The 27,917-nt window shown below is 38.4% G+C and overlaps 2 protein-coding genes across 7 annotated transcripts in view; one reads left to right on the top strand and one right to left on the bottom strand.

Annotated features, from left to right (window-relative positions):
• The window catches only part of LOC127422580 (diacylglycerol kinase delta-like), a 45,413-nt gene extending 28,586 nt beyond the window's left edge, over nucleotides 1-16,827 (bottom strand). Inside the window, exons 1-4 of one of the 5 annotated variants that reach the window (XM_051666225.1) lie at nucleotides 16,509-16,827; nucleotides 14,528-14,593; nucleotides 6,640-6,747; nucleotides 4,726-4,806 (exon numbers count right to left, since the gene is read on the bottom strand). In XM_051666225.1, coding sequence (XP_051522185.1) covers nucleotides 4,726-4,806; nucleotides 6,640-6,747; nucleotides 14,528-14,593; nucleotides 16,509-16,634 — 381 coding nt within the window. In that variant the 5' untranslated portion in view covers nucleotides 16,635-16,827. Of the gene's footprint in view, nucleotides 1-1,620; nucleotides 1,823-4,725; nucleotides 4,807-6,639; nucleotides 6,748-14,510; nucleotides 14,594-16,508 lie in introns of those variants that run through there. The other 4 variants (XM_051666227.1, XM_051666228.1, XM_051666230.1 and 1 more) reach the window with 4 other exon arrangements.
• On the top strand, nucleotides 13,342-27,682 carry LOC127422602 (collagen alpha-2(VIII) chain). Of its 2 annotated transcripts, none has more exons than XM_051666267.1 (5): nucleotides 13,342-13,451; nucleotides 22,676-22,931; nucleotides 23,059-23,139; nucleotides 24,765-24,845; nucleotides 24,935-27,682. In XM_051666267.1, the coding sequence occupies exons 1-5, from the start codon at nucleotides 13,434-13,436 to the stop codon at nucleotides 25,846-25,848; spliced, it is 1,350 nt and encodes a 449-aa protein (XP_051522227.1). In that variant the 5' UTR covers nucleotides 13,342-13,433; the 3' UTR covers nucleotides 25,849-27,682. The 2 variants fall into 2 exon arrangements, with proteins under 2 accessions (XP_051522227.1, XP_051522226.1); XM_051666266.1 differs by lacking the exon at nucleotides 13,342-13,451 and adding an exon at nucleotides 21,796-22,473.
• The last annotated feature ends 235 nt before the right edge of the window (nucleotides 27,683-27,917 follow it).

Below are 27,917 nucleotides of genomic sequence, written 5' to 3'. Positions count from 1 at the left end.
AACACTTGACCCTCCTTGTTTTTTTTTTTGTCAAGTTATAAGCCGTTCATTTTGGGTATGCCACTGAAACAGCAAACTTTTAAAAATACCTTCAGAGGGGGGCCTGGGGTAGCTCAGCGAGTAAAGACGCTGACTATCACCCCTGGAGTCACGAGTTCAAATCCAGGGCGTGCTGAGTGACTCCAGCCAGGTCTCCTCAGCAACCAAATTGGTCCGGTTGCTAGGGAGGGTAGAGTCACATGGGGTAACCTCCTCATGGTCGCTATAATGTGGTTCTCGCTCTCGGTGGGGCACGTGGTGCGTTGGGCGTGGATGCCGCGGAGAATAGCGTGAAGACTCCACACACGCTACATCTCCACGGTAACACGCTCAACAAGCAACGTGATAAGATGTGTGTGGATCGCGGAGAGTAGCATGAGCCTCCACATGCTGTGAGTCTCCGTAGTGTCATGCACAACGAGTCACGTGATAAAATGCGCGGATTGACGGTCTCAGAAGCGGAGGCAACTGAGATTCGTCCTCCGCCACCCGGATTGAGGCGAGTCACTACGCCACCACGAGGACTTAGAGCACATTGGGAATTGGGCATTCCATATTGGGGAGAAAAGAAAAAAAAATACCTTCAGAGCTTAAAAGGATAAATTGTAGTTTTTATGGTTGTTTTAGGTTTACAGCATCATCATGGCAACAAAGTTGTAAAATTGGATGTAACTTCACACAGAAAAGGTTGGAAAGCGATCAGACTAAAATCATGTTAACACACATATTGTTTACGTCTTGTGGCTTTACTTTTGAAACAGTTTATAATCCTAATTTTATGTCATGTTATCACACTTTCAATAGTTTAATAGTTCAGATTTATGACCACATTTTAACATCTCTCTCAGTACACTGTAAAAAATGATCAGAAAACCCAAAATGTGTTTGATGTGGTAACAACCAAATTAACTTTGTGACTATTCAAGTAAAAAAAATAATTGTTTAATATGACTAAATCAAATGTAACTGACTACAATGTAACTAACAAACAAACGTTGTTTTTATTCATCAGGTCAAGTAAAAATTACTCTAGCACATGTTTACTTTTTAAATTTTAAATGATACATATCAAGTATAATAATGCACTTCTATAACATATAACAAAGAAAACTACATTAATACAAACACCATAGTTTAAATGTCATATCTGTTATAAATGCATTATACATTATATTCTCTCTCTCTCTCTATATATATACAGAATTAATAATACATTATGCATATATTTTATATGCATTACAATTATGCATTATAAAACACTTAGATTTCTAATACTTAATAGAAGCTTTCATTTATGTCAAAGGATATTATTCACACAAACACACTTTATCTAAATGTCCAAACCATTGACTATTGTTTTAATATTTATACAAGTTAATTGTAATGACTACAGACTAACACTAAACCTAGTCCTGAAAAAAAAAAAATTAATAATAATAATTTTTTTAAATGTAATTAATAAATAATTTTCAGCAGATTGTGCCGGATTTACCAAACCTCTGGAGACAATTTAGTACCTAACTATAGCGGAGTTAACCCACACACTCATTTTCCGTCATTCCACACATTCTTTCCTCTTACTTGTTGCCGGCAAAATCCAGATGCTCCACTAAAGCTCTTCTCTCTCTCTCTCTCGCTCTCTCTCTCTCTCTTTCTCTTCCTGTCTGTTTGAGTAGTTTGCCGAGTAGTTTATAATTCGCTTTTAGCCGTATGATAGTCTATAGACTGGCTCAGCGACAGCTAATTTCTAATTTTCTTTCTCTTTCCTCAGCTGATCCATCTCTCTTTCCTCCCCTCAGTCTGTCACAGACTCCTCCCTCTTTCCATTTGAGTGACTTATAGGCCCACTTCCTGTCAGAGACCCCTCCCACAAACCAACACATCACCACCAGAGCAACAATTCATATGGAAATGCATTCAACACACACACACACAGAGAGAGAGAGAGAGCAGATAAACTATGGAAAACTGGGCTCCTCCCTGCAATTACAACTAAATCAGTCCAAATGTCAACTATAAATACACTTCAGAAAACACCTGTTCCAGACTATTTCAGGTCGTTCTGTTTATCAGATCCAGAATAAACACACTCCACTTTTTCTCAGAAACTTCCTCACAGAGAACGTCAGAGAAAACATTAGAAACCAGTGTGTGTTTGTGTGTGGTTCAGGATATAATTGAGAATGCGTTTTAAATCCCATTTAAGTTGCTGATTTGAGGTGGCAAACAGGATGGAGAAATGCAATTTCAATTTAAGGAAGTAGTATTAAGATGGAATGCTATTAAACTGCTAATTAAGCATTGTTTTTAATATTACATATCAGTGTGAATTACCCACAAATATGCTATCATACACACATATGAGCTATTTCCAAAAAACATTAGATGCTATTAATAATCAATGTTTGAAATGTTGCCTAAGGACATGTGTATTTGATGAATATACTTTTCATTAAATTTAATAAATTACCTTTCATTTTATAGATAACCTCAGCTCTCAGAATTAACCCTAAATTATTATGCCACTTTGTATTTCTATAAAGTTAAGTGAAAACAATGTGGTGGATATTTGTTAATAGTTTTGATCAGTTAAAAACAAAAGTATACTACAAATCAGGGCAGGTTATCGTTTATGTTTTGTTGCAAAACATGTTTCACTAATGAAACACTGAATTATAATTCAGTAAATTTCTTTCCCCGTCATTCCAATTCCCAATAATGTTATGCACGGACAATTTAATTCACACTCATGAATCGAAAAGGAGCCAATTCTAAAATTCGGAATTTTGCCCAACCTCGGTGTGTAAGTGTGTGTACTTAGCTATAGTTTAAGGGAAATCTGGTATGCAAAAGTGAGCCATTTTGGGACGTCATTATTGGGAAACCAGTCCATACATAAATTAAACCATTAAGCTCTGAAGGTGTTTTTAAAGATTTCCTGTTTCAGTGGCATACCCAAAATTAAAGGCTTGTAACTTCACAAAAAAAAAAAAAGAAAAAAGAAAAAAAAAGGAGGATCAAGTGTTTGGTATCATTGTAAAGAAAACTTTTTACATTTTTAATAATATAAATTCTGGGGGGCCTGGGTAGCTCAGCGAGTATTGACACTGACTATCACCCCTGGAGTCGCGAGTTCGAATCCAGGGTGTGCTGAGTGACTCCAGCCAGGTCTCCTAGGCAACCAAATTGGCCCGGTTGCTAGGGAGGGTAGAGTCACATGGGGTAACCTCCTCGTGGTCACGATTAGTGGTTCTCGCTCTCAGTGGGGCATGTGGTAAGTTGTGTGTGGATCGCGGAGAGTAGCATGAGCCTCCAAATGCTGTGAGTCTCCGCGGTGTCATGCACAGCGAGTCACGTGATAAGATGCGCGGATTGACGGTCTCAGAAGCGGAGGCAACTGAGACTTGTCCTCCACCACCCGGATTGAGGTGAGTAACCGCACCACCACGAGGACCTACTAAGTAGTGGGAATTGAGCATTCCAAATTGGGAGAAAAGGGGATACATTTATTTAAAAAAAAATAATAATAAAATTAAAAAAATAATAATATAGATTCTGCCTGATTCTGAGACTCTCAGACTAAGAAACTGATGAAAAATCACACCAAAAATGTGTTTTTTTTCTTCTAATTTTTCTTATTTGATTATATATCTCTGGGTGTATATAAGGGCGCTCCGAAAAACTGCTTTTGTTTTGATCCCAATCATGTCAACTGTAAATGAGAAAAATGTTGTGTTGATACGTCAAAGCAATCAAAAGTTATAGCATTACAAAAATAATTTATCATAGTGTCCAAAAGCCTCTCCAAACAAATAAAACATAATAATTGTACATAAGAACTAATTACACATGCAAACACAACAATGACTAAAGGTTTGCATAGCATGCAGACATGATTTTAGTAATGAGATTTCACAGAATGAGTTTCACTCTGTGTCATTAGAGTCATCATTGAGTCTGTGTCGTGTATTTGGCGCCATCTCCTGGTGGCCATATGTAACACTGTGCTTCATGTGGATTATCTAATGATCTTTGCATCTGATTACCTTGTGTGTGGACTCGTTTGAAAGACAATCACCTCCTCTAAGTCATGGTATGTGATATTTTAAGTTCCATTTATTTTTCTTGAAGTTATAAGTGAAAAAGCAGCATATAAGCAACACCAACATAATTGTCAAAGACATATACTTAGCTATTACTCTATATATTTTTGTCTGTGAATAAAACAAATAGGCTGGTTGTATTCTACTCTTTGAGAGCTTTCCAACAACATATGACACATGGATATTTGATGAGTTTGATGTTTTTATTGATTGCGATAATATGTACAGTGCAATTTTTTATATATAAATGATCAAAACTGAACACTTCTGATTTGTCTGCAAATTTCAAAGCACTTGTTCAGTTTTGGTCATAATGTCTACATGCATTGTAAAGTAGAGCTTCTAAACTTTCAAATGAACCTATTTTGTGTTCAAGACTGTAGTTAGTAATATTTTGGCTGGCACATCTGAGCTTAGATTTTTTTCATTCTAATAATACAAAAGAGCTTTCTGTTAGGGTTAGATTACAGTAATTATAATCACTGTATAAAACAACAGAAGTCTATTGTATGTCCCCATTTAGAAAGCTGAGCAAACGTGTGTGTGTGTGTGTGTGTGTGTGTGTGTGTGTGTGTGTACTCACAGTGAAGCTGTTGTTGACGTTCTTGGTGCTGGATTCTGCTACGCTGGCGTCCGTCAGATCTACTTCATCAAAAATGATTGACTGAAAAAAGATAACAAATAGGTAATAAATAATCAATAATTCACTAAATGTGAGTGTGTCTGTGCTTGTGAACTGAACCAAGCTAACCTAAAATTTGTTAAATAAATAACAAAATAATTAATTCGATTAAATTAACCTATATATAAATATTTAAATATAAATCAAGTCTTTAAATACAATTAAATATGTACAAATCAAGGAATAAGGTTTGAAGTTACAGTTAGTTTGTAGAATCTTTAATTATTTAAATAATTATAATTAGCAGAATGTAGTAGGAAATGTAAAAAATGTATACATAAATTTTAGTAATTATAATTAAATATATACGAATATGAATAAAAAATAATCAGTCTTTTAAATAATACGTTAATGAATTAAATGAATAATGAAACTACGCTACACTTTACTTTACAGTGTCCTTGTTACAGTGTAATAATTACACACGTAAGTACAGAGTTATTTTAATTAACAACATGTTCTTACTATAGGTTTTGGATTAGGGTTTGGTTCAGGGTTAGTTGCTTGTAATTATGCATAATTTATTGTTATTACTCAAGTCATTACATGTAATATGTCTAACAATGACGCTGTAAAATAAAATGTTACCTGAAACTGTAATTACCTGTAAATACATCAGTTATAATATATTAATAACAATAAAACAATTCTGACAATAGAAACCTATGGTATGTTACAACAGGGCTATAAAGGCTCCGCGGGTTAAAAGTCTCCTTTGATTTTATTTTCTCCCAAAACACTAAATAGCAACAAAAACCACTAGAGCACTTTGCTAAACACCTGTTTGTCACTATACACTAAAAATATCCCTGATCCATGAGATCTTTGTATGTGGTGTCTAGAGGTAGATTTTGAGGCAATTTAATCTGTTTTTTTTTTTTCTATTTATTTATTATTTAAATGTGGCAAATGTATGTATCTAATGAGAATCCCTGAAATTGTCACATTTATTTTGAGACAAAATACTTATTTTCAGTTTTGTTCAAGGTCATTAGATCAAACGTTTTTTAATAACTGTCCAATAAGTGAAAGGATGGTTATGTGGGGTAAAAAGCCCCTATAAAACACATTGTTTTCTTAAGTGGGGCGAATAGATTTGTTCTGAAAAATGTTCAATGTGGGCTCACATTGACTGATCCAATCACAATAGAGATTAATATGTTTATAGAATATGGAAATATTATAAAATGCCAAATGTGTTTGAAACGAACAGGAAATCCTGCACTTTTTTCTGAAGTAGTTACTGTATTTTGAATATGTATTATCTTAATTTGCTACTCAAAGAAGTGTCTTGCTGTCTCGAAATTATTTGCATTAGTTGGCAAATTTTGCACTATAACTATTGCCCCGGTATCTACACAATAACACTATAACCCCCCATGTGTAGGGTAAAAGGCTCCCTCACCACCTTTTTTTAAAAGCTGAATTTTAATCAAAACAAGCTTCTGTTATTATTATATATTTGTGACTAGAAAAAAAAAGCACATTTTTCTTAAGGTGTGCCTTTAGTCCAGCTGTACCCTACCATTTATAGGCAAACATGCAAGTCTGTTTTTACTTATGCTATACTTTAGCAACTAAATCACTGAAAAGTGTTGCATCTAACAAAACCTCCCATTAAGGACATCCATGAGGTAAAAGTTGATAAATGAAGTAAATCGCTTTTTTCTTTTACTATTTTAGAATAAAATAAAAAGTTCTCTCTAACTCCGTTTAGTTAGGGATTTAGGTTTGTCTGTTGTTGTTATAAATAGCTTTATATAAAAACAATGCCCTCATTCTGATAGCTAGATAAATGTGTGTGTTTGGACAAACCTTGGACGTCTGAGCGTAGTACAGCGTTCTTCCCCGTAGTTTAAAGTAACGTCTCCTCCAGCGCTGAAAATTTGTCTGTTTCATCAACTTTCCCTCTTTTAAAATCGTCTAGAGAGACAGAGAGAGAGAAAAGTATGTGAAAATTCCTTTCTGTCCAGTCATGCTCATTCACTGACGTAATAAATGTCCTCACAGAGACGCCCTATAACGTTTCCTCATTTCCCACATCACGGCTCCGACAAACATTTAATGGAATGATTATTTTACACCAAGAAACCACAAACTAAACTCACAAGAAATACACACACATTTAAAGAAAAACTGATCAAAATGTGACCGCAAAGTCTGTGCTGAGTGTAGTTCTCATGTTCTACCTGAAGGGGGCAGCAGAGTCTAAACAAGCTCCACACACACTTGGGTCATATTTTTAATAATTGCCATAAATAACTGGGACTGACATGAGTTCTGAGTGTTAGCAACCTCATAGAAACTCCTTGTCAACCAAGCACAACTAAAAAAAAAAAAAAATAAAATAATAATGTAAAAATCTAGTTTCCATTCACTCTCATAGTGTAACTCAATATATAATAATAACAATGATAATAATATGTAATTTATATTAAAAAAAAAAATGGCAAAGAAAATCAGTGTCACACTCAACAGAGCCAAATTCACAAAAAAACTCCCAAAACCTTTCAAATCCAACAAAAACAGACTAAAGATGGTCAAATGGACTATAAATGATTTTTAAGTTGAATTAATGCACACAAACACACACACACACACACACACACGTAAAGACGGTATATTATACTAACCTGGCCCCTACTGGACTCCATGAGACACAGATCTGAGCTAGACCGGTCTGACTGATGTGATGTGTCTTAGACCTCTCTCTCCCTCTCTCTCTCTCTCACACACACACACACACACACACACACACACACACACACACACACAAGCTGGTTTCCGCTGACAGTAAATGCCCTTTTCTCTGTCTGTGAAGGCACCTGTCATTTCATGACACAAACTCAGCATCTGTATGTGGTTTCTCACACACACACACAATCACTTACACATGCAATTAATCTAAAAGACACACGCTGCACAGCTCGCAGACCACACCGATCCCCCCACAGGAAGCTTGACCTGCTTGTGTAGTGCGAGTCTTTTGAGAAATGTTACAAAAATAACTCACTCACTTAAAGTCTTGATGTAGATAACAGAGCGATTTCCTAACCACACACTAACTTACCTCCTGACACGTGTACTCTGCAGGGTTATTATAGTTTTTAATCTTTATACGTGGTTTTTATTTCTGTTTTATTACATTTTCACTCTTTGACAACATATGTGTTTCTTTCTGCATGCAGGGCTCCAGACTAAAAAAAAATGACTTAGGAGCCATTGGCTCCGAAAACTGAAACATTAAGGAGCCAAGTGGCTGTTTTTAGTCACCAAATCACAGAACTGCTCGATTTAGACTGCTGTTCATAAACAAGACAGAAAGCTGAAGGAAGCCAGCTGATAACCCATTCATAGGAGGTTTAATAAACAGAATATATATTTCATAATTTATACCAATATAAGAGATACAAGATTTTTTATTTAGTACTGCCCTTCAGAATCTACATTACAGATAATTACATAAATTACAGTATGCATATAGTAGTTTGTTGTCTTCTTGAGCATCAATGAATGTTTGTACCTTGTGTAATAGTTGTGAACAAGTCTCTCAATTGCCCTAAGTGTCAAAAGCTTGATCTCATATGTGTATATATGCATATATAAATATACAGTACTGTGGAAAAGTCTTAAGATGCACTTAAGATATTTCACAAAAGCATTTGTCTTAAGATGGTTATTTATATCTTCAGTTTTAGTGTGTCAATAGGAAATATAAATGTTAGACTCCCAAACATTACTTTTGCAAATAGAATAGAATAGAAGAACAGGGAGCCCTGCAACAGATGTCATGGTCCCCACAGAGCCCCCCACTGAACATCGTGTCAGTCTGAGATTACATAAAGAGACAGAAACAATTGAGACAGACGAAATAGACAGAAGAACTGTGGCGAATTCTCCAAGAATCTTGAAACATCCTATCTGCCAACAACCAAGAAAAACTGTGTCCAGGTGTATCTAGGAGAATTGGTGCTGTTTTAAAGGTAAAGGTGGTCACACCGAATATTGATTTAGCTTTTTTATATTTACTGGACTTTGTGTGACATTAAGTGATAAATGAAAACTATTTATCTCATTATTTTTGAAGACATCCTCACTATGCAACATTTTTCACAAGTGCCTAAACTTTTGCACAGTACTGTATATATATATATATATATATATATATATATATATATATATTTATATTGTCTTAGTCTTTCTTTACGGATACCGGATGGCCCAGACACAGAGACTACAAGAGTGCAAATCTAATTAAATCCCAGATGCAGTTTATTGTGCTACTCCAATTCCAATCAATAACAACCAGAAGAAAGAAAAAAAGTGGACACAATACGGGACTTAATTATAAAGAAGCCCGAAATACGCATGGGACTCTTATTTTGAAATGTGTGCACGCCCAGATGTGAGCTCACTGACGGCTGATTCGCTGAGAAAGTGAATCTGATTCAAACTGCTAACCTGAGCTCCTGAGTTCAAACCCTCAGTTCTTTTCAGGTGATTCATAAAAAAGATCCGGTTCAAAAGAGTCATTTGTTCAAGACTCTCTCGCGCTGGGTTTGTTTTTTGCGTGTGGTGCAGCAAGCTCGTCAGAAACAGAACTAGTTATGGGAAGTCCGATTCTTTTCCGTGAACCAGTTCTTTCGGATGGTTCGTTTCAATGAACTGGTTCAAAAAACCGATTCACCATTTCATTTACGTCATAACATAACTACGTCACTATATATAATGCTAATATGCCCGCATCGTAGAATTACCGAAAGGGTGAAAAGCAGCGCGAGACACACTAGTGCGCACTCTAAAGATGTACTCAATAACTCACAAGATGATATCTGACGAAACCGCATATGAACGCACACAACCTGACTGTCGCCAATGGCAACTAGATTTTAAATTATTGTCACAATCAATTATATTTGGTTGCATTTGCGACCATTTTAGTCTGGAGCCCTGGCATGGTACTTTTAGCACTGATGACTTCTAGAAAGTCTTAAAAAAAAATGTACACTCTCACTAGTTTATTTAATCTGTCTGCTAACAATGTCCAACAGAGTATGTTCATGCATCACAGCAGATTTATGCCATTTTTGTCAAATCTCAAATTCTGTATTATGACTCGCTATGGCTAATTTCATAGCTAATATTTTATATATCTTAAATACACACAACTACATAATATTTTCACATAATTCGCAATATTGCATAATTTGGCAGAATTACAGCTTGATTGGAAATGATAAAAGACATTTGAAAAGTAGCAAAAATAAATTAAGAAGGTCTGGTAAAAAGTTTCCAAGTCAGTTTTAATGAGACCTTCATAAAATAATAATAATAATAATAATAATAATTAAAAAGAATCAACCCCTGGGACATGAAAGTGTCTAAAGTTGAAGATACACCCATATATTTTCAAAAACTAAAACGGTCTGGTTACGACTGTAACTTTAGTTCCCTGAAAGGAGGGAATGAGACGCTGCGTCAGTAGATGACTCTATGGGAAACTCCTCCCAGATGGACGATCTCTGAAGCCCTTTAAAATCACGGCAATTTATTGGTAGATGGCGCTTGACACTCCGCCCCTGATGTACGTGTCATCGTGAGCATATAAACCGGAGCACAGCGCTATTTCATCATGATTTTTCAACTGGATGGAAGAGAGCGTATCTCTCGGCCCCTTTAAAGCGAGAAATCAGAAGTGCGGCATGCGAACGCAGCGTCTCGTTCCCTCCTTTCAGGGAACCACGGTTTTTGTCAAAACCAGACCGTTCCTTTTTAAGTCGGTCACTTCGATGCTGCATCAGTAGCAGCTATGGGAATCGTATATACACTCACTGAGCACTTTATTAAGAACACCTGTACACTAAGGGTGTAAAAAAATATTGTATCATTTTGTATCGTACGATACGACCCTCACGATTCAATACCATATGTATTGTGCGATACATAAACAAATTCTAGTGTATTTAAAGTCTCCCCTTCATATGACAAATAGGAATAAGTAAAACCAAAGAACAAACACAATGACACTAGCTAGTTAGGTGGTGAACACTGAGAAATCAACCCTCCTTTGCATCAAGGATCTGGGAATAGAGAAGGAAGACACATCCAAGTTATACAACCTGGCAAAGGTGTTTGCCAAGAAAAACAGCTAGAGATGATGCTCTTTGGACACCAGGCTACCCACAGACCTGCTGATGGCTTGCAGAGTGATCTTTGTAGCCTAGAGCACCAGATCAGTGGCGCAACACAGCTCTTTGAACGACTCAGGGTCTGGTCCAATTTCGTCCACATCCTTGAGCAAGTCAGCCGGGTAACCCTGCAAACAAGCCTGACTTGCAGCCACGTGGACCTTGCCTACAAGCAAGGATGTAAGCAGACAAGGCCTGGATTTCCATCCCCATGCAGAGAAGAACTGGAGGAATCTCAGCATAGCCCTTTTGCGTGAAAGAGCAAAGTAGGGCGAGCGCTCCGTTTTGACCAGCTCTTTATGCAGCTCAGGGAAAAACGGCACCGGATAGCAAGACGAGTTGCAACAACCATTTGTCAAGCCAAAAACCTTCAGGCTCACTAAGAGTTGGCCACTCAAGTCAGAGCTTTTCGACCATCCGAGAGAGAACCTGTGTCACTTTTGTACGGTTTTCCTCCCCGCAGAGGGAAATCCCAGCAAACTCATCGGCTATACTGAAAAATTATGGGGTTATTTCATGTCAAATAAAAATTACAAAAAATTCAGAAACTTCCATGGCTGAAACGTTTAATTTTGTTAATACTTTTTCTGAAGTAAACATAAATGATGATGCAATCCATTATTTTGCAGAGGGGGGTCAAAATGACAATTTTTGCCTATGATTTTGGGGCAAAACTACAGGTAAAAAAAAAAAAAAAAAAACACCCTTACAAAAGTGGCAGCATCATTATTTAATTTTTACACAGAGATAGGTACATCTGTTACCAAAATCAGTTGACTTTAGCACCGACTGACATTATATGCTAATGGCGTGATTCCAAAAAAGGGAAAAACACCTACAACTCCACAAGTACAAAGATATCTTGGGGGGGCCTGGGTAGCTCAGCAAGTCAAGACGCTGACTACCACACCTGGAGTCACAAGCGTGCTGAGTGACTCCAGCCAGGTCTCCTAAGCAACCAAATTGGCCCGGTTGCTAGGGAGGGTAGAGTCACATTGGGTTAACCTCCTCGTGGTCGCCATAATGTGGTTCTCGCTCTCGGTGGGACATGCGGTGAGTTGTGCGTGGATGCCGCGGAGAATAGTGTGAAGCCTCCACACGCGCTAGGTCTCCGCGGTAATGCGCTCAACAAGCCACGTGATAAGATGCGCGGATTGACGGTCTCAGACGCGGAGGCAACTGAGATTCGTCCTCCGCCACCCAGATTGAGTCACTACGCCACCACGAGGACTTAGAGCGCATTGGTAATTGGGCATTCCACATTGGGGAGAAAAAAAAAAAAAAAGATATCTTACCATTCTTTAAAGATTTTGCTTTTTATATCTTCATTTTTAAGGCTCCATGCTTAAATACCAGAGACACAAGGCTCTCAGTGTGGCTCCATTTGTAAATTGTTACATTTTAGCTATTTTAAATGGTCGAAAACCACTGAATATTCACATAAAAACAATGTCAAAATCTCTATTTTTGAGAGTCTAAAAATGCACTATTTTTAAGAATAAGTCACACATGTTGCTCTTCAGTTCATGCAATACCTATATCAGGTTTTTTGATATCAGAAATGTACATCTGCAAAGCTCTGTAATGCTTTCAGAATGATCAAAAGCAACATTTTGAGCCGGGTACCTCTGGTTGAATAAACATACAATGAACCTATAGGAATATGAGTAATTGTGCAGGAGTTTAAGTGATATGGCATGAAAAAACTGCAGAATTAACAGCAATACTAAAAATGTACAGGAATATTGCAATAATATATTGCAGAAATATCAGTAACTATGCAGACATATCACTAATACTGTTGCAATATTAGTAATACAGCTGGAATATTACTAATACTGCATTACATTATAGTGATACTGCATTTGTATACACTGTAAAAAAGTGGTAACATGCAGTTGATACCTTAAGCAGCCATTTCTACCTGATCTTATGCATCAGGAGTAACTGTAATACAGCTAGTTTATACTGGATGATTACTTCAGGACTGTCTGTTGACCTTCAAGAGAGCCTCTAGATTTACAGCGGTGACACTGATCTGTCTGTCTGATGGACGGAACATTTCTGCAAGTGCTCAGGTCACAGCTGACAATGCAGGAATATTTAAGCGTATATTCACCATATGCAGAGCTTTTATTGTCTCAAAGAGTGAATCGTGAGCTGAACTCAGGAACTAATGTTCTGAAATCTCTGTCACTGAAGCACCCACGGTCAAACATGACCTTTCAACAGACGGACGCCTGCAGATACTGCAGCGACCTGTTAGAACAACCCCTTTCATCTCACCTCTGTGTGATCAGACTCAAAGAGCTGTTGATTGATCTAAAGTATGAAAGTGAATGGTGACTGAGGCCAGCATTCTGACTCACATCTTCTTTAATTTCCAAAGAGGAAAGAAAGTCATACGGAAACAACCTCTACATGCAGAGTCAACTACAAGTAAGCAATTTGTAGGTTGATTTCTTAGAAAAGTGTGACACTGTGGCACTTTCAAAACACTGATTTGTTTTTTTAAGCATCCCAACCAGTGTATGAAACTAGCACCCTCCAAATGTGGGTAATATGGCACAAGTTCAGTGGTGCTCTGTAGCTGTGGCTATATTTGTTACCATGCAAAGCAAAGGGCATGCATCGAGCAACTTTTGCATCTTTTCTGTGTTTGTCTAATCTTAAGCCATCATATGCATTTTGCAAAGAGAGGTCAACAGAGAATGGCCAGACCGGTTTGAACTGAAAAAGTCTACGGTAACTCTGATAACCACTCTGTACAATTGTGGTGAGAAGAATATCATCTCTGAATGCTATTCTGAGATGCGGGCTGGCGCTGTTTTGGCGACACGAGGGGGACCTACACAATATTAGGCAGGTGGTTTTAATGCTGTGGCTGATCGGTGAATGTACCAATTTTGGTGACTGTAGGTAAAAATGGGGGTGCTACAATGGGGGTTACGTGCCCATTTTCAAGGGGGCACTACAGGGCCTCCCCCCCTCCACCCCTGCAACTTTGCCCAGCCCTAATGGCAGATGACTCTGATATGTGTGTACAATTTGGAGAGTTTTTTCCTGCACTTTCAGTGCTTGGGCCCTAATAATAATAATAATAATAATAATCCTTAGCAGAACAATAGAGCCTCTGCACTTTCAGTGCTTGGGCCCTAAAAAATGAGGGAAAGAGAGTAAATTTTTGGCTCAAATGTTTTTGTGATTTTTCAGCAGTTTCTTAGGCTGAGAGCCTCAGAATGCATCAATCTACAGTATATCATTACAAAATCTGAAAAGTTTTCTTTACAATGATACCAAACCCTTGACCATCCTTGTTTTTGTTTTTTTTTTAGTCATAAGCCTTTAATTTTGGGTGTGCCACTGAAACAGGAAATCTTTAAAAACACCTTCATGCGTTAATGCATTAATTTTGACAGCCCTAATATACTGTATATATACCATAATAATTCAGTACGATTAATTAAAAAAATACAGCAATTAATAATGCCCCAGGACCTTAATTGCAGCTTCACCTTCATGCTTATATGAGTCTCAGTCAGCACGGGGCAGTTAGCGCAACTCCAGCTGAACATGCACAACTGTAAAGACAACAAAGCACACTTAACAGTAGACAGAACAAGATGAGGTCGCGTTCTTGTGTTTAAACACAGCTGGACTGAAAAAAATTATTGTTGTGGACTGTAGCTAATGATTTATGTTCAATGAAATGCAAATAAAAAATATATTGCTTTTTAAAAATCACTTTTTGTATTGCCCAATCAATGCTTTACTCATCTGCCCGATAGTGTAATGTATTTTAATTATTATATTTATCTATTATTAAAAACTATTTAAATATAATTGTTAGAGCTGTCAGAATTAACGTGCTAACGCATGCGATTAATAAAAAAAAGTTTAACATGTACATTTTGTTTGGAAAATGTTAATAAAGTATTATATTGTTACATTATATTGTTTTCTTTCCTAAGATGGAAATAAATTAATTTTGACAAGAAAATAAGTATAGTGTCAAATTTGAGCACTTTCAAAATCTGCGATTAATCGCAATTAACTACAAAAATGTATGCGATTAATTGCAATAAAAAAAATAATCGACCGACAGCACTAATAATTGTATATAATTATTTTATTGTTATTGAATTATTTTTATTTGGGGCCTTTCTCGGCAAATACTGATTTATGCAATTAATTTGATAAATGAATCAGCACATCATGTAATTAATTTGATTTAAAAATGTTTATCGATTGACAGCCCTATATACGTATAATATAGTATATAAAAATAATTCTCAAAATTATATATATAATTGTGTGTCTGTTTTCACTGTCTTCACACATAACAGGGACAGCAAATATTTCCAGAGTGACTTGCAATGTTCATAAAAACAGTTTTACCTTCTTTTTACTTCTTTTAATCACATAAGTATTTTGAACAGACTTCATCTGTTAATAACACAGGAAAATGTGATGTTAAACATGATTTCATTACGATCTTAAGGGCATATAATGAAAGCAGTGTGGACCCTCTCCAGTCTGCACAAAGTCCTATAGCATCTTTGAAGCTATATTAATGAGGACCACTCAAAGAATCAATAGTTTTCATACTAAGAAAATTATATTTGCTATACCATAACCCTAAACCTAACCATAACCCAACACACAAGCCTGTTGACATCAAAATATTTAAAGCAGAACATAACCAACGTTTTACTGTAATAACAATAACTGTAGTAACTATGGTATTTGGACATTACATAAGGTAACCACAATGAATTTTTTTAAGGGTTGGGCTTTTGTAAAATGCACAGCATGTACACATTATACAGGCCAACAAATAAATAAATAAATGGATGAATGAATGGACGGCCAGCCTATGGCTTAAATACAGTTTCCATCAAAATGTCTATGTATTTACAGAGAGTTATTGCTAACTGTAAAGTTAAAATTAATTAATAAGGAATTTACTTCAACCAGTGAAAGAAGCTTTAAAAAATAACAATAGCTAGTGTTGGTTAAAACAACGTACCACTGTTTGCACCCACTGTAATTACTATGATATTATGGGAGAAACTATCGTAATTATTTCTTATTGAATATTTGTTGCAAAGTTGTAATTCCACTGAGCCGAAGTTTACAGTGTTGCATCTGCATAATTACAGATTCCGTACAACTGCTACAATGTAACATTCTTAGCCTCACTGAGCCAAAAATTACAATGTTACATTTACATCCTCAAAGATTCCAAAAAAAAAAAAAAAAAAAAAAAAAAACGGTTACAAATTTTGTATCGCAGCCAAACAGCCGGACGCACGCGCGCAGTCTCGCTCGTCACAGATCCGCGCGGTACCGTTATGTTCTACACGCGCTCGGTGTCGGTCAGTACCGGAGGGTCTGGACACGCAGGAAATGTCGTGGATGTTGGACGGGCTGTTGGTCAGATGCGCTTCATTTCTCTGCAAATGAAACCCACACACACTTATATGATATATTTACCTTGCTCCTGATCTGACCGGATGTGGAGACCTTCCGGATGAGTTTCTGCGGGGATCCGTGCTCCTGCTCCGGCTCACTGTCCGACGATTCGGCCTCCGCAGCAGCCGCACCGACTGCAGCCGCCATCCTGCGCTCCGCTGCAGCCCCCGGGATTCATACACACAGAGACGTGTTGCAGCGGGCACCGGGGGTCTCACAGCGCCGCCACGCGGATAGGACTGAACAAAACAACCGGGAGAAAGAAGAGAGACTAAGAGCGCCACCCACCGGTAAGAGGAGCTATCACAACGGGCTAGCAGATGCCAACGTTAAACACACAAAAAAACTTCCAAGCCATTGTTTTTGGCCTACACACATTTAGACTGGATACAATTACCGCATTTAAAACACATGACAATTTGCCCTGACCTGATATTTTCATGAAAAATACCACAAAGAAAAAAAATACAGTTTAATAAATCTCTTTAATTTCATATGGGTCATTGAAAAATAGGGTTGTCTGAGATGATAAAGAATTATCTTAAAAAAAAAAAAAAAAAAAAGGATTTTCAACTTAAACAAAAATATATATTTAATGACTTTAAAAATGCACGTGGTGTATCCAAGAAAAAACATGTCCATTGCTCCTTGAATACAGGAGGAGAGGGTACACAACTTAAACATTCATTTAAAAAAAAAAATTCAAACTTATTGTTCAAGGTTAAGAATATTTTTTATATTTTTGAGTCACGAATTTCTATGTTTTTGTAGGGTTACTCCATTGACAATCTATTTTTACATTTTTACGCACATACACACTCTCACTCACTCACTCAAACACACACACACACACACACACACACACACACACACATGTTGGTTTAGCTATCATTATGTGGACTCTCCATAGACATAATGATTTTTATACTGTATGAACTATAGATTCTATCCCCTAACCCTAACCCTACCCCTAAACCTAACCCTCACAAAAAACTTTCTGTATTTTTACATTTTCAATAAAACATCGTTTAGTGTGATTTTTTTTATAAGCGATTTGAATTATGGGGACACTAGAAATGTCCTCATTAACCACATTTATAGCATAATACCCTTGTAATTACCAGTTTATAACCTAAAGAAAAGTCCTCGTAAACCACTTAAACCTGCCCACACACGCACGCACACACGCACTCTCACCACACACACACACACACACACACACACTCACACAGACACAGACACACAGACGCACTCACCTAAAGGAATCCTCCCTGTTTTATAGACATTTTTTACCCTCAAAAACATCAAAATGACTCTTCATCATAGTAGATGCAAATTCAAGTAATGTTTTGATTTTCTCCCCAATTCGGAATGCCCAATTCCCAATGCGCTCTAAGTCCTCGTGGTGGTGTAGTGACTCGCCTCAATCCGGGTGGAGGAGGACGAATCTCAGTTGCCTCCGCGTCTGAGACCGTCAATCCGCGCATCTTATCACGTGGCTTGTTGAACGTGTTACCGCGGAGACCTAGCCCGTGTGGAGGCTTCACGCTATTCTCCATCCACGCACAACTCACCACGCACCCCACTGAGAGTGAGAACCACATTATAGCGACCACGAGGAGGTTACCCCCATGTGACTCTACCCACCCTAGCAACCGGGCCAATTGGTTGCTTAGGAGACCTGGCTGGAGTCACTCAGCACAACCTGGATTCCAACTTGTGACTCCAGGGGTGGTAGTCAGTGTCTTTACTCGATGAGTTACCAAGGGGGAGTAATTGTTTTTTGATCAATTACATTTTAACGTAATATATCTGGACAAAACAATGAGCATCATGTCACTGACCCATTTTCAAAACATAACGGAGTTGATATTATCAAAATATTAGCATATTGCTCTTAAAGTACACAATGCAATTTATTAGCACATATGGTTTTAATTGACTTTTTTAAAGACTTTTTCTTCAGATGGAATGTTCTAAAGCCAAACCAAAATGTACTTTGTTCACTTTAATTGATAAAACATCCACTCCAGTGTTAAAATATGATTGCCACCAGAAGGCAGATCCGTGTGGGGGAATTAAGGGTAGATCCATTTTGGTGAGCGTCATGTGTGTACAAATGCACAGCCTCAGTGCTGTGTGTAACTGTAGATATATCTCTTCGGAGCAGTTATGTGACACACAGTAATAATAGAATTCTTCATAAAGACAGTAAATATAGAATAGCACCGTAAAGAAAACACAAGGACAGTAGAAACAGGGTCACGAGCTGGGCGGAGGACCGTCAATGGCTTTGTTTGTCCATTTTCACATCTGTGTTTCACATCTTGTCAATGCACACTTCCTCAGTTCCACTCATTAGAATATGTTCTCTTCAAACAATGTACCTTGATGTTGAAATAATCTTCCCGCACTAGCTTCCAGAAATATCTTAGGAATCAATCTCTTGAACTTTTCTCTTACAGTTCACCCAAAAATAAATATTTTGTCACATACTCATACTCATGTTGTTCCAAATCTGTATGAGGTCCTTTCTTCCATGGAACACAACAGGAGATGTTGGGCAGAATGTTAGCTTCAGTCACCATTCACTTTTTTCCATCAATTTTTGCATACAATGCAAGTGAGTGGTGACTAAGACTAACATTTAATTATTGTATTCCATGGAAGAAACAGTCATACAAGTTTGAAATAAATGTGGGTGAGGTAATGATTACAGAATTTTAATTTTTGTGTGATTTATGCATTTAAATGTTCTAAAACATGCAAGTAATTGGGGTCCAAAACTTTGAAGCTCCAAAAAGCACATAAAGGCAGCATAAAAGTAATCCAGAAGACTCCAGTGGTTTAATCCAGAAGCGATCTAATCAGTTTTAGGTGAGAACAGACCAAAATGTAATTCAGTTGTCACTATAAACCTTGACATCTGCAGTCTCCTTGGCGATCATGATTTCAAGCTTGGTTACACTTGCGTCAAGCCGTAGGAAGTGTAATTGAGCTTGAAATCAGGACTGTGCCTAAAGACTGCAATGGGAAGATGTACAGTGAAAAAGGAATTACATTAGATCGCTTCTGAAGACATTGATTTAACCACTGAAGTCGTATGGATTAGCCTACTTTTATGCTGCCTTTATGTGATTTTTGGAGCTTCAAAGTATGATCTACAGAGCTGAAATATTTTTACTGAGAAAATACTTCAGTATGTGTATCTTATGTGTAGATTATGTGTAGCTTAAAATGTGTCTGACAGCCAGTTGCGTCTCAGGAAATTTGAGTGTGGAAGTAATCTAGAACAGGATTCATTTGTCCTGATTTCTTGCATTTTCTCTTTGATATATGAAAAATAAAACATCAACATATATTTTATTTGATTATTTTCTAGTTGTCTTGAAAATTGACACTATCTGGGCATTTTGTAGATCCATTTTTGATAAATATACATGACAAAAAACTGCATATTGAATGTCACAGTCATGCTAATAGTCACACAATAGTCACATCAAAGCAAAATGTGCTTAAAAAGCAAGATTTCCCATAGACTGCCATTGTTTTCTGAAGTCACTCAAAATTCACCACAAAACATTATACAGTGCATCCGGAAAGTATTCACAGCGCTTCACTTTTTCCACATTTTGTTATGTTACAGCCTTATTCCAAAATGGATTCAATTCATTATTTTCCTCAAAATTCTACAAACAATACCCCATAATGACAACGTGAAAGAAGTTTGTCTGAAATCTTTGCAAATGTATTAAAAAAAAAAAAAAAAAAAAATCACATGTACATAAGTATTCACAGCCTTTGCTCAATACTTTGTTGAAGCACCTTTGGCACCAATTACAGCCTCAAGTCTTTTTGAGTATGATGCTACAAGCTTGGCACACCTATTTTTGGGCAGTTTCTCCCATTCTTCTTTGCAGGACCTCTCAAGCTCCATCAGGTTGGATGGGGAGCGTCGGTGCACAGCCATTTTCAGATCTCTCCAGAGATGTTCAATCGGGTTCAAGTCTGGGGTCTGGCTGGGCCACTCAAGGACATTCACAGAGTTGTCCCGGAGCCACTCCTTTGTTATCTTGGCTGTGTGCGTAGGGTCATTGTCCTGTTGGAAGATGAACCTTCGTCCCAGTCTGAGGTCCAGAGCGCTCTGGAGCAGGTTTTCATCAAGGATGTCTCTGTACATTGCTGCATTCATCTTTCCCTCGATCCGGACTAGTCTCCCAGTTCCTGCCGCTGAAAAACATCCCCACAGCATGATGCTGCCACCACCATGCTTCACTGTAGGGATGGTATTGGCCAGGTGATGAGCGGTGCCTGGTTTCCTCCAGACATGATGCTTGCCATTCAGGCCAAAGAGTTCAATCTTTGTTTCTCATGGTCTGAGAGTCCTTCAGGTGCCTTTTGGCAAACTCCAGGTGGGCTGTCATGTGCCTTTTACTGAGGAGTGGCTTCCGTCTGGCCACTCTACCATACAGGCCTGATTGGTGGAGTGCTGCAGAGATGGTTGTTCTTCTGGAAGGTTCTCCTCTCTCTACAGAGAAACGCTGGAGCTCTGTCAGAGTGACCATCGGGTTCTTGGTCACCTCCCTGACTAAGGCCCTTCTCCCCCGATCGCTCAGTTTGGCCAGGCGGCCAGCTCAAGGAAGAGTCCTGGTGGTTCCAAACTTCTTCCATTTACGGATGATGGAGGCCACTGTGCTCATTGGGACCTTCAATGCTGCAGAAATGTTTCTGTACCCTTCCCCAGATCTGTGCCTCGATACAATCCTGTCTCGGAGGTCTACAGACAATTTCTTGGACTTCATGGCTTGGTTTGTGCTCTGACATGCACTGTTAACTGTGGGACCTTATATAGACAGGTGTGTGCCTTTCCAAATCATGTCCAATCAACTGAATTTACCACATGTGGACTCCAATCAAGTTGTAGAAACATCTCAAGGATGATCAGTGGAAACAGGATGCACCTGAGCTCAATTTTGAGTGTCATGGCAAAGGCTGTGAATACTTATGTACATGTGATTTTATTTTTTCGTTTTTTTATTTTTAATAAATTTGCAAAGATTTCAAACAAACTTCTTTCACATTGTCATTATGGGGTATTGTTTGTAGAATAAAAATAATGAATTTAATCCATTTTGGAATAAGACTGTAACATAACAAAATGTGGAAAAAGTGAAGCGCTGTGAATACTTTCCGGATGCACTGTACTCTTAAAAAGTCAAGATTTTTGATGATCAGAAGCTTCCTAAAAACACATTCAAGAAGGAGAAAAAAAAAGTAATCATCAATATCTCTGCTTGGGCATCTGAGGGGTAATTACATTGAAAAGTGCACGCGGGACATTCTACTAAAATACCCTTTCATATTCTACAAAAAAAAAAAGTCCTACAGGTTTGGAAAGACAAAAATGGTGACAGAATGTCATACTATTCAATGTTATTAACAAATCTATGATCAGACACTGGATGTGTAGCTTAATCATTTCTGTTTATTAGTAATTAAAGTAAGAAAACCCTCTGTGTCTGTATTTGTGTGTGTGATCTGACATGAATCGGGTCATGGGGGGTCAGATGACTGCCGTGTTCCCAGACCTCCCTGCATTATAAATCATCTCCAGAGAAGTATCAAATCTCTCGTGTTACAGCCGCGCCTGCACTCAACACTGCTGTATCACACACACAAAGACACAAGCATTCTCCTGTTCTCTCTCCACTATTATTACTCATCATAATCTGGCACTAATGAGGTTGTAAAGAATGAAGGAAAAAAATCAAAATACACTCACTCTCTCTCACACACACACAAACACACATTAAATCAAACACACTCACACTCAAACACACAGACACACACACAAACACATGTTAAATCAAACACACACACAGGTGTGGCTGCAGGTATATAAGTGCGAGTTGTCTGGCCATCAGAGATTTTTTCACACACTTTGCTCTGAGTGAGGAAGAAGAACATGCTTCATCATTGGAACATGGTAGGCGATTGATCTTCCTATGTATCTATCTGTCTATCAATCGGCCTTCACTTGTAATTACCTACATACTGATGATATTGATATTAAAACATACTCCTGTAATAGTTTAGGGAATAATTACAATTTACACTCCAGGGTGAGTAATGGTGTTTTGAATAGACTTGACTCGTAATATCTCATCTTTTATACTGTTTGTCCACAGGGTGTGAGGAGTATTGTGGGGGTGCTTGTTTGTTTGTCTCTTGGTCAGTGTGCTTCAGTTCCTGAGTTTCGTGGGATATTACCCAATGAGAGCCTTCCGTTGGGGCCGGTGGCAGAGCCCGATTTGTCCTACTGTCAGTTCCTTCTGGACGCTGCAGTTCCGCCTACAGCAAATCAGGTACCGTGGTACTGCATCTGTTCTGCATGCTCTGGAAAAAAAGGACCGAAAGGAGATAAAGGAGACCGCGGACTACCAGGTATACACACACACACACACACACACAGAGAGAGAGAGAGAGAGTTGAACTTCAAAGTATGTTCTTACAAATTTGTTTTTTGTTCACTATTGTTGAGTGTTTTACGAATTGAATTTGTAACTCACAGGAAGTCCTGGTAGTCCAGGTCCAAGAGGCCTCACAGGGCTTACTGGCCGCCCAGGGTTCACGGGACGTCCCGGCATTAAGGGTGAGACTCATACTATGCAGTTTCTTAATACACTCAAAGAAAGGGTTTTTGCTGCTTGTTCAGTTTACTTAATTAAAATGAACTAAAGCAACACAATTCTACAACATTTTGTTCTGTTAAATTGGTATTTAAATAGAGAGTGTCTTTTTATGCTGTATTAGGGGTTAACTTTGTGGTGAAGAATGGCACTTGTGTTTACGTTGAGAATGAATTTTCACTTTCAACTGAAACTTGATTTAAGTGCTGCTTAACTCTATAATCAGTTGCTATTAATTTGACAGTGCAACTGTTTCCTTCTCCTTACGCTTGCTCACCTGGCATATAATAATGATTAATAAATTAAATTACGTTGGTCCAACATAATAAAAATCATTGAATAAAACCTTAGTAAATTGAGTTTAAACTACTATAGTACATTGATTTGACCTAATCCCACTAAATTATGTTGACTCAATAAAGCTGATTTAATCTAAATGAAAAACATTAAATTACTTGTACTATTGACAATTCAATTAAGTAAGGGTAATGACTTAATTTGAGTATGAATGTGTGTGTTTATCAGTGTTGGGTAAGCTACACTCAATGAGCACTTTATTATGAACACTATGGTCGTGATGAAGTGTCCGACGTGGTCGTCATCTGTTGTAGCCCATCCGTCTCAAGGTTCAACATGTTGTGCATTCTGAGATGATATTCTGCCCTCTACAATTGTACAGAGTGGTTACCTGAGTAACCGTAGCCTTTCTGTTAGCTCAAACTATTCTGGCCATTCTCCGTTGACCTCTCACATCAACAAGGCGTTTCCGTCCACAGAACTGCCACTCACTGGATGTTTTTTGTTTTTGGCACCATTCTGAGTAAATTCTAGAGACTGTTGTGTGTGAAAATCCCAGGAGATCAGCAGTTACAGAAATACTCAAACCAGCCCGTCTGGCACCAACAATCATGCCACAGTCCAAATCACTGAGAATTTTTTTTTTCCCCCATACTGATGGTTGATGTGAACATTAACTGAAGCTCCTGACCCGTATCTGCATTCTTTTATGTATTGCACTGCTGCCACACAATTGGCTGATTAGATAATTGCATGAATAAGTAGTTGTACAGGTGTTCCTAATAAAGTGCTTAGTGAGTGTATTTCGCCAAGCTACAAGCGACTCAGTAGTAGTTAATATTCCTGGTTCAGTCAAGTTAAGCTCAATCTTTTGAAACAGTGAGTCTTTTAACGTCTACGGATTGGCCCCCATTCACTTCCATTGTAAGTGCCTCACTTTTATTGTTTTTAAATAGTTACCAATTATGCCACAAATGCTGTCGATTGAGCTTAACTTGTAATGCACCCGAAATGTTTCTTTAAACTACAGACAACCCGCTCTTTTGAAAGTTAATTAGCTACAATACAATCTCAAGTAGTGTGACAGAATCATATTGATAAAGAACAGTATTTAAAATTTCTCCAAAAACCCAGCCCTTGCAATGTTGTTTGGTGGCAAATAGTACCAAAAAACTGACACACTTCACATTTACGTCAGCAGCAAACTAACAACTTAGGTAGTTACTTCCCAACTCCATGTTAATAACACAATGTACCAAATGAAATTACCAATGTAATTTCTCATTCACAGGTGAGAAAGGTGAATTCGGGGACAAGGGTGAAATAGGTCCCATTGGACGCCCAGGGCCGAAGGGAGACCGTGGGTTTAAAGGTCAGTATTTACAAATACATGAACATCGAGCCACAAAATGTCTATCAATGGCCCCGGTGAACATCGTTGCACATATCTGTGTTTCTCAGGTGACAAGGGTGACTCAGGTCAATCCGGTGCTGTAGGTGAGCCGGGTCCAAAAGGAGATGATGGCCAGTGCCCAGAAACCTGTGAGCCCGTACCAGGACCGACAGGTGAGGCAGGTCTTCCTGGCCCTGCAGGTGCAAGAGGGTTACCTGGGCTTAACGGAGAGCCTGGTCCAAAAGGGCTAAAGGGTGATCCTGGCGTGGCGGGCGAGCCTGGTATTCCAGGTGTACCTGGGCAAAAGGGTGACCTGGGTCCACAGGGCTTGTGCAACTGTCATGATGGGGCTCCAGGGACGCAGGGTCCTCAGGGGCAAAAGGGCGAAAAGGGAGACATGGGTGTAACAGGGCCACAGGGTCCAGGGGGAGCCACGGGACCCAAAGGTTCTCAGGGCAATATAGGATACACGGGTTTGCCCGGACCTTGTTCGCCCGCAGTGCAATCTGCTTTCTCAGCCGCCCTAACCACCTCCTTTCCCCTACCCAATCGTCCAGTACCATTCAAACGTGTCATCTACAACCTGCTTCAGAACTACAACCCTGAAAATGGCGTCTATACGGCCCCCATTAATGGAACCTATGTGTTTAGTTACCACCTGCAAGTGTCCACACGTCCACTGAAAGTCGGACTCTTCGTCAACTTTGAGCCGGTGTTGAAGACGACTACACCAGTGGAACTGAACATTGCCTCTCAGCAGGTGGTACTGAACCTGAGCCAGGGAGACTGGGTGTGGCTGCAGGTGCGAGACACCACCACTAATGGTGCATACACCAACACCGAGTCCAGCAGCACATTCAGCGGGTATCTGCTGCACCCAGACAGATGTGATGACCTGGCTCCAAGAGATTTCAATCTGTTTGAAATTAGTGGAGATTTCAGCTGGGGAGAGATAGAGGAAACCACCACAACTGCACCCTAAACTTAAACTCTACATTCTTAACCTGCACCCAAACTCTAAACCTACATTCTAAATATTCACTCTAAACTCTGAACCTACACCCTACATTCTAACTTGCACTCCAACCTCTAGCCTACACTTCTAAACTTAAACTCTATATGCTCTATATTCTAAACTTGTGTTAAAACTAGAGCTGTCAATCGATTAAACATTTTAATCAAATTAATTATATGCCGATTAATCGAATTAATCGCAATTAATTGCAAATCAATATCTCCTGAGAAGTGCCCCCAAATGAAGGTAATTGATAAAATAATTATTATAATTCAGATACAAATTCATTATATCACATTGTGGCAACAGATAAGTAAAACCTAACAGTGGCTTTAAGTGTCAAAATATTGTTTGTTTCCATATCCCTATTTGCCTACTTCACTTTGCTCCATTTTTAATCGTTAGTCTATGTACTCGTATGTCCAACGGATGCTTTTGGAGTGTCTCACTTTGGTTGTTACATCTCACTAGTTTTCAGCGTCTCTAGTCATGAGAGCTGTGTTTTGAGGACGCTGTGTCAAGTTAAACGTAGTTTGAAACTTTGAAAAACGCATCTTGAGATTCCAGAATTCTGTTGTGCTTGGTCAAGCTGTGTTCGAGCACAAAAGCGTGTCTATCTGTGGAAAGCTGTGCTGCCTGTTGCTCTCATTGGTTTGACTAAGCGTGTTGCCTGTACAGCAGGAGCGCTGACTGCCCCCTACTGCAACAAGGTCCCAGCAAACGGGGGATGTCCCCCAGATGTTCGCCAATGTCCGCTTAGGTCTGTATGTGGTTAATTTTGTAACGTTCAACACAGGACGTTCCCAGGCCATTTTGGATGTTCGCTACAGGTCCCATTTTCGTCCGACCTTTTTATGTTAGTTGGGGTGACTAACACTTAGCTTGAGCTGCTTTGATGGTAGGAACATTCCTCTTAATGGAATTTATGTACAGGTTGGGGGGCATGATTAATCGCATTAATTAACGTATTAATTTTCATTAATTAATCGCACTAAATGAACACGTTAAAACCGTCAGCCCTAGTTAAAATACTCAAACTATGCTCTGCATTCTAAACTTTATACTCTTAACCTACACTCTTAAATCTACACCCTATAGGCTACACTCTAGACCTACTCCCTAAGAAATCATAATACTCCAAACCATCTTTTTTTGTTCCTAACTTGTCCCTAACATTTTCAACCTAAAACCCCAAACCTTTAACAATGAACCCTAAGAGCCTAAGTGTTTTTTTATAATCTTCTGCATTACATGTATCTTCAGTTGAAGACCTCTGTATGTATGTAGCTTGTGAACCTCAGCTGAAAGAAGAACTTTCTCATGTTTTCAATGCATTAGTTCTCCAGGTGTATGCGTGTGGTGCATGTCTTGTAACTTGATTAACCCCACTGTGTCTCTATCAATTGTGAGGTAGATCAGGTGAGCTCCCTTGACAGACACATTTTTGACGAACAATTGTTAAGACCATAAATTGAGCAGCAAGGATGAGTGTCTCAGGATAGACGAGCGGACAGAAGAGGTACTTGAAAGAGAGAGAGGTGTTGTCTTACAAAAATGAGAAGCTTTTAACACCCGTTTAATAGAGAGAGATTGAGATAAAGATTGAGAGAGCGATATTCTCTGTATTTGGGGCTTAAATCTTTGATGTTTAATGATTATTCCGACACACTTCACTGTCTCTCAGCAGTAACAAAGTGATGATGATTAACATGACAAAATAATTCTGCTCATGTTCTGTGTATTGACTGATTTCCAATAAAATGTAAATGATTAAACTGACTCCTTGTTTCTCATTCTCAGTTTACCACTCAAAGCAGTGGTTCTCAAACTTTACAGATTTTACAGTGCAATGCTAAAAAAAGACATCTTAATCTGGTTTGCCAATTTTAGCTGGTCTACAACAGCCAACAGACCAGCCTGACCAGGATTTAAGATGTTTTTTTTCAAACAGCACAAAATTACCACCGAGTCACCACATTACAAAGTCCATAGAAAACATTTCCACTCATGTAGCCAAGTTTCAGTACTTTAATTTG

This window comes from Myxocyprinus asiaticus, chromosome 31 (genome assembly GCF_019703515.2).
Source record: "Myxocyprinus asiaticus isolate MX2 ecotype Aquarium Trade chromosome 31, UBuf_Myxa_2, whole genome shotgun sequence".
Lineage (NCBI taxonomy): Eukaryota > Metazoa > Chordata > Actinopteri > Cypriniformes > Catostomidae > Myxocyprinus > Myxocyprinus asiaticus.
This window is presented reverse-complemented; position numbering and strand designations above follow the sequence as displayed.

Bases quoted from the DNA above. Each gene is read 5' to 3' on its own strand.
- LOC127422602 (XM_051666266.1), top strand. From the start codon at position 22,453: ATGCTTCATCATTGGAACATG. The intron at 22,474-22,675 runs GTAGGCGATTGA...GTTTGTCCACAG, and splicing joins TGCTTCATCATTGGAACATG to GGTGTGAGGAGTATTGTGGG. The intron at 22,932-23,058 runs GTATACACACAC...TGTAACTCACAG, and splicing joins AGGAGACCGCGGACTACCAG to GAAGTCCTGGTAGTCCAGGT.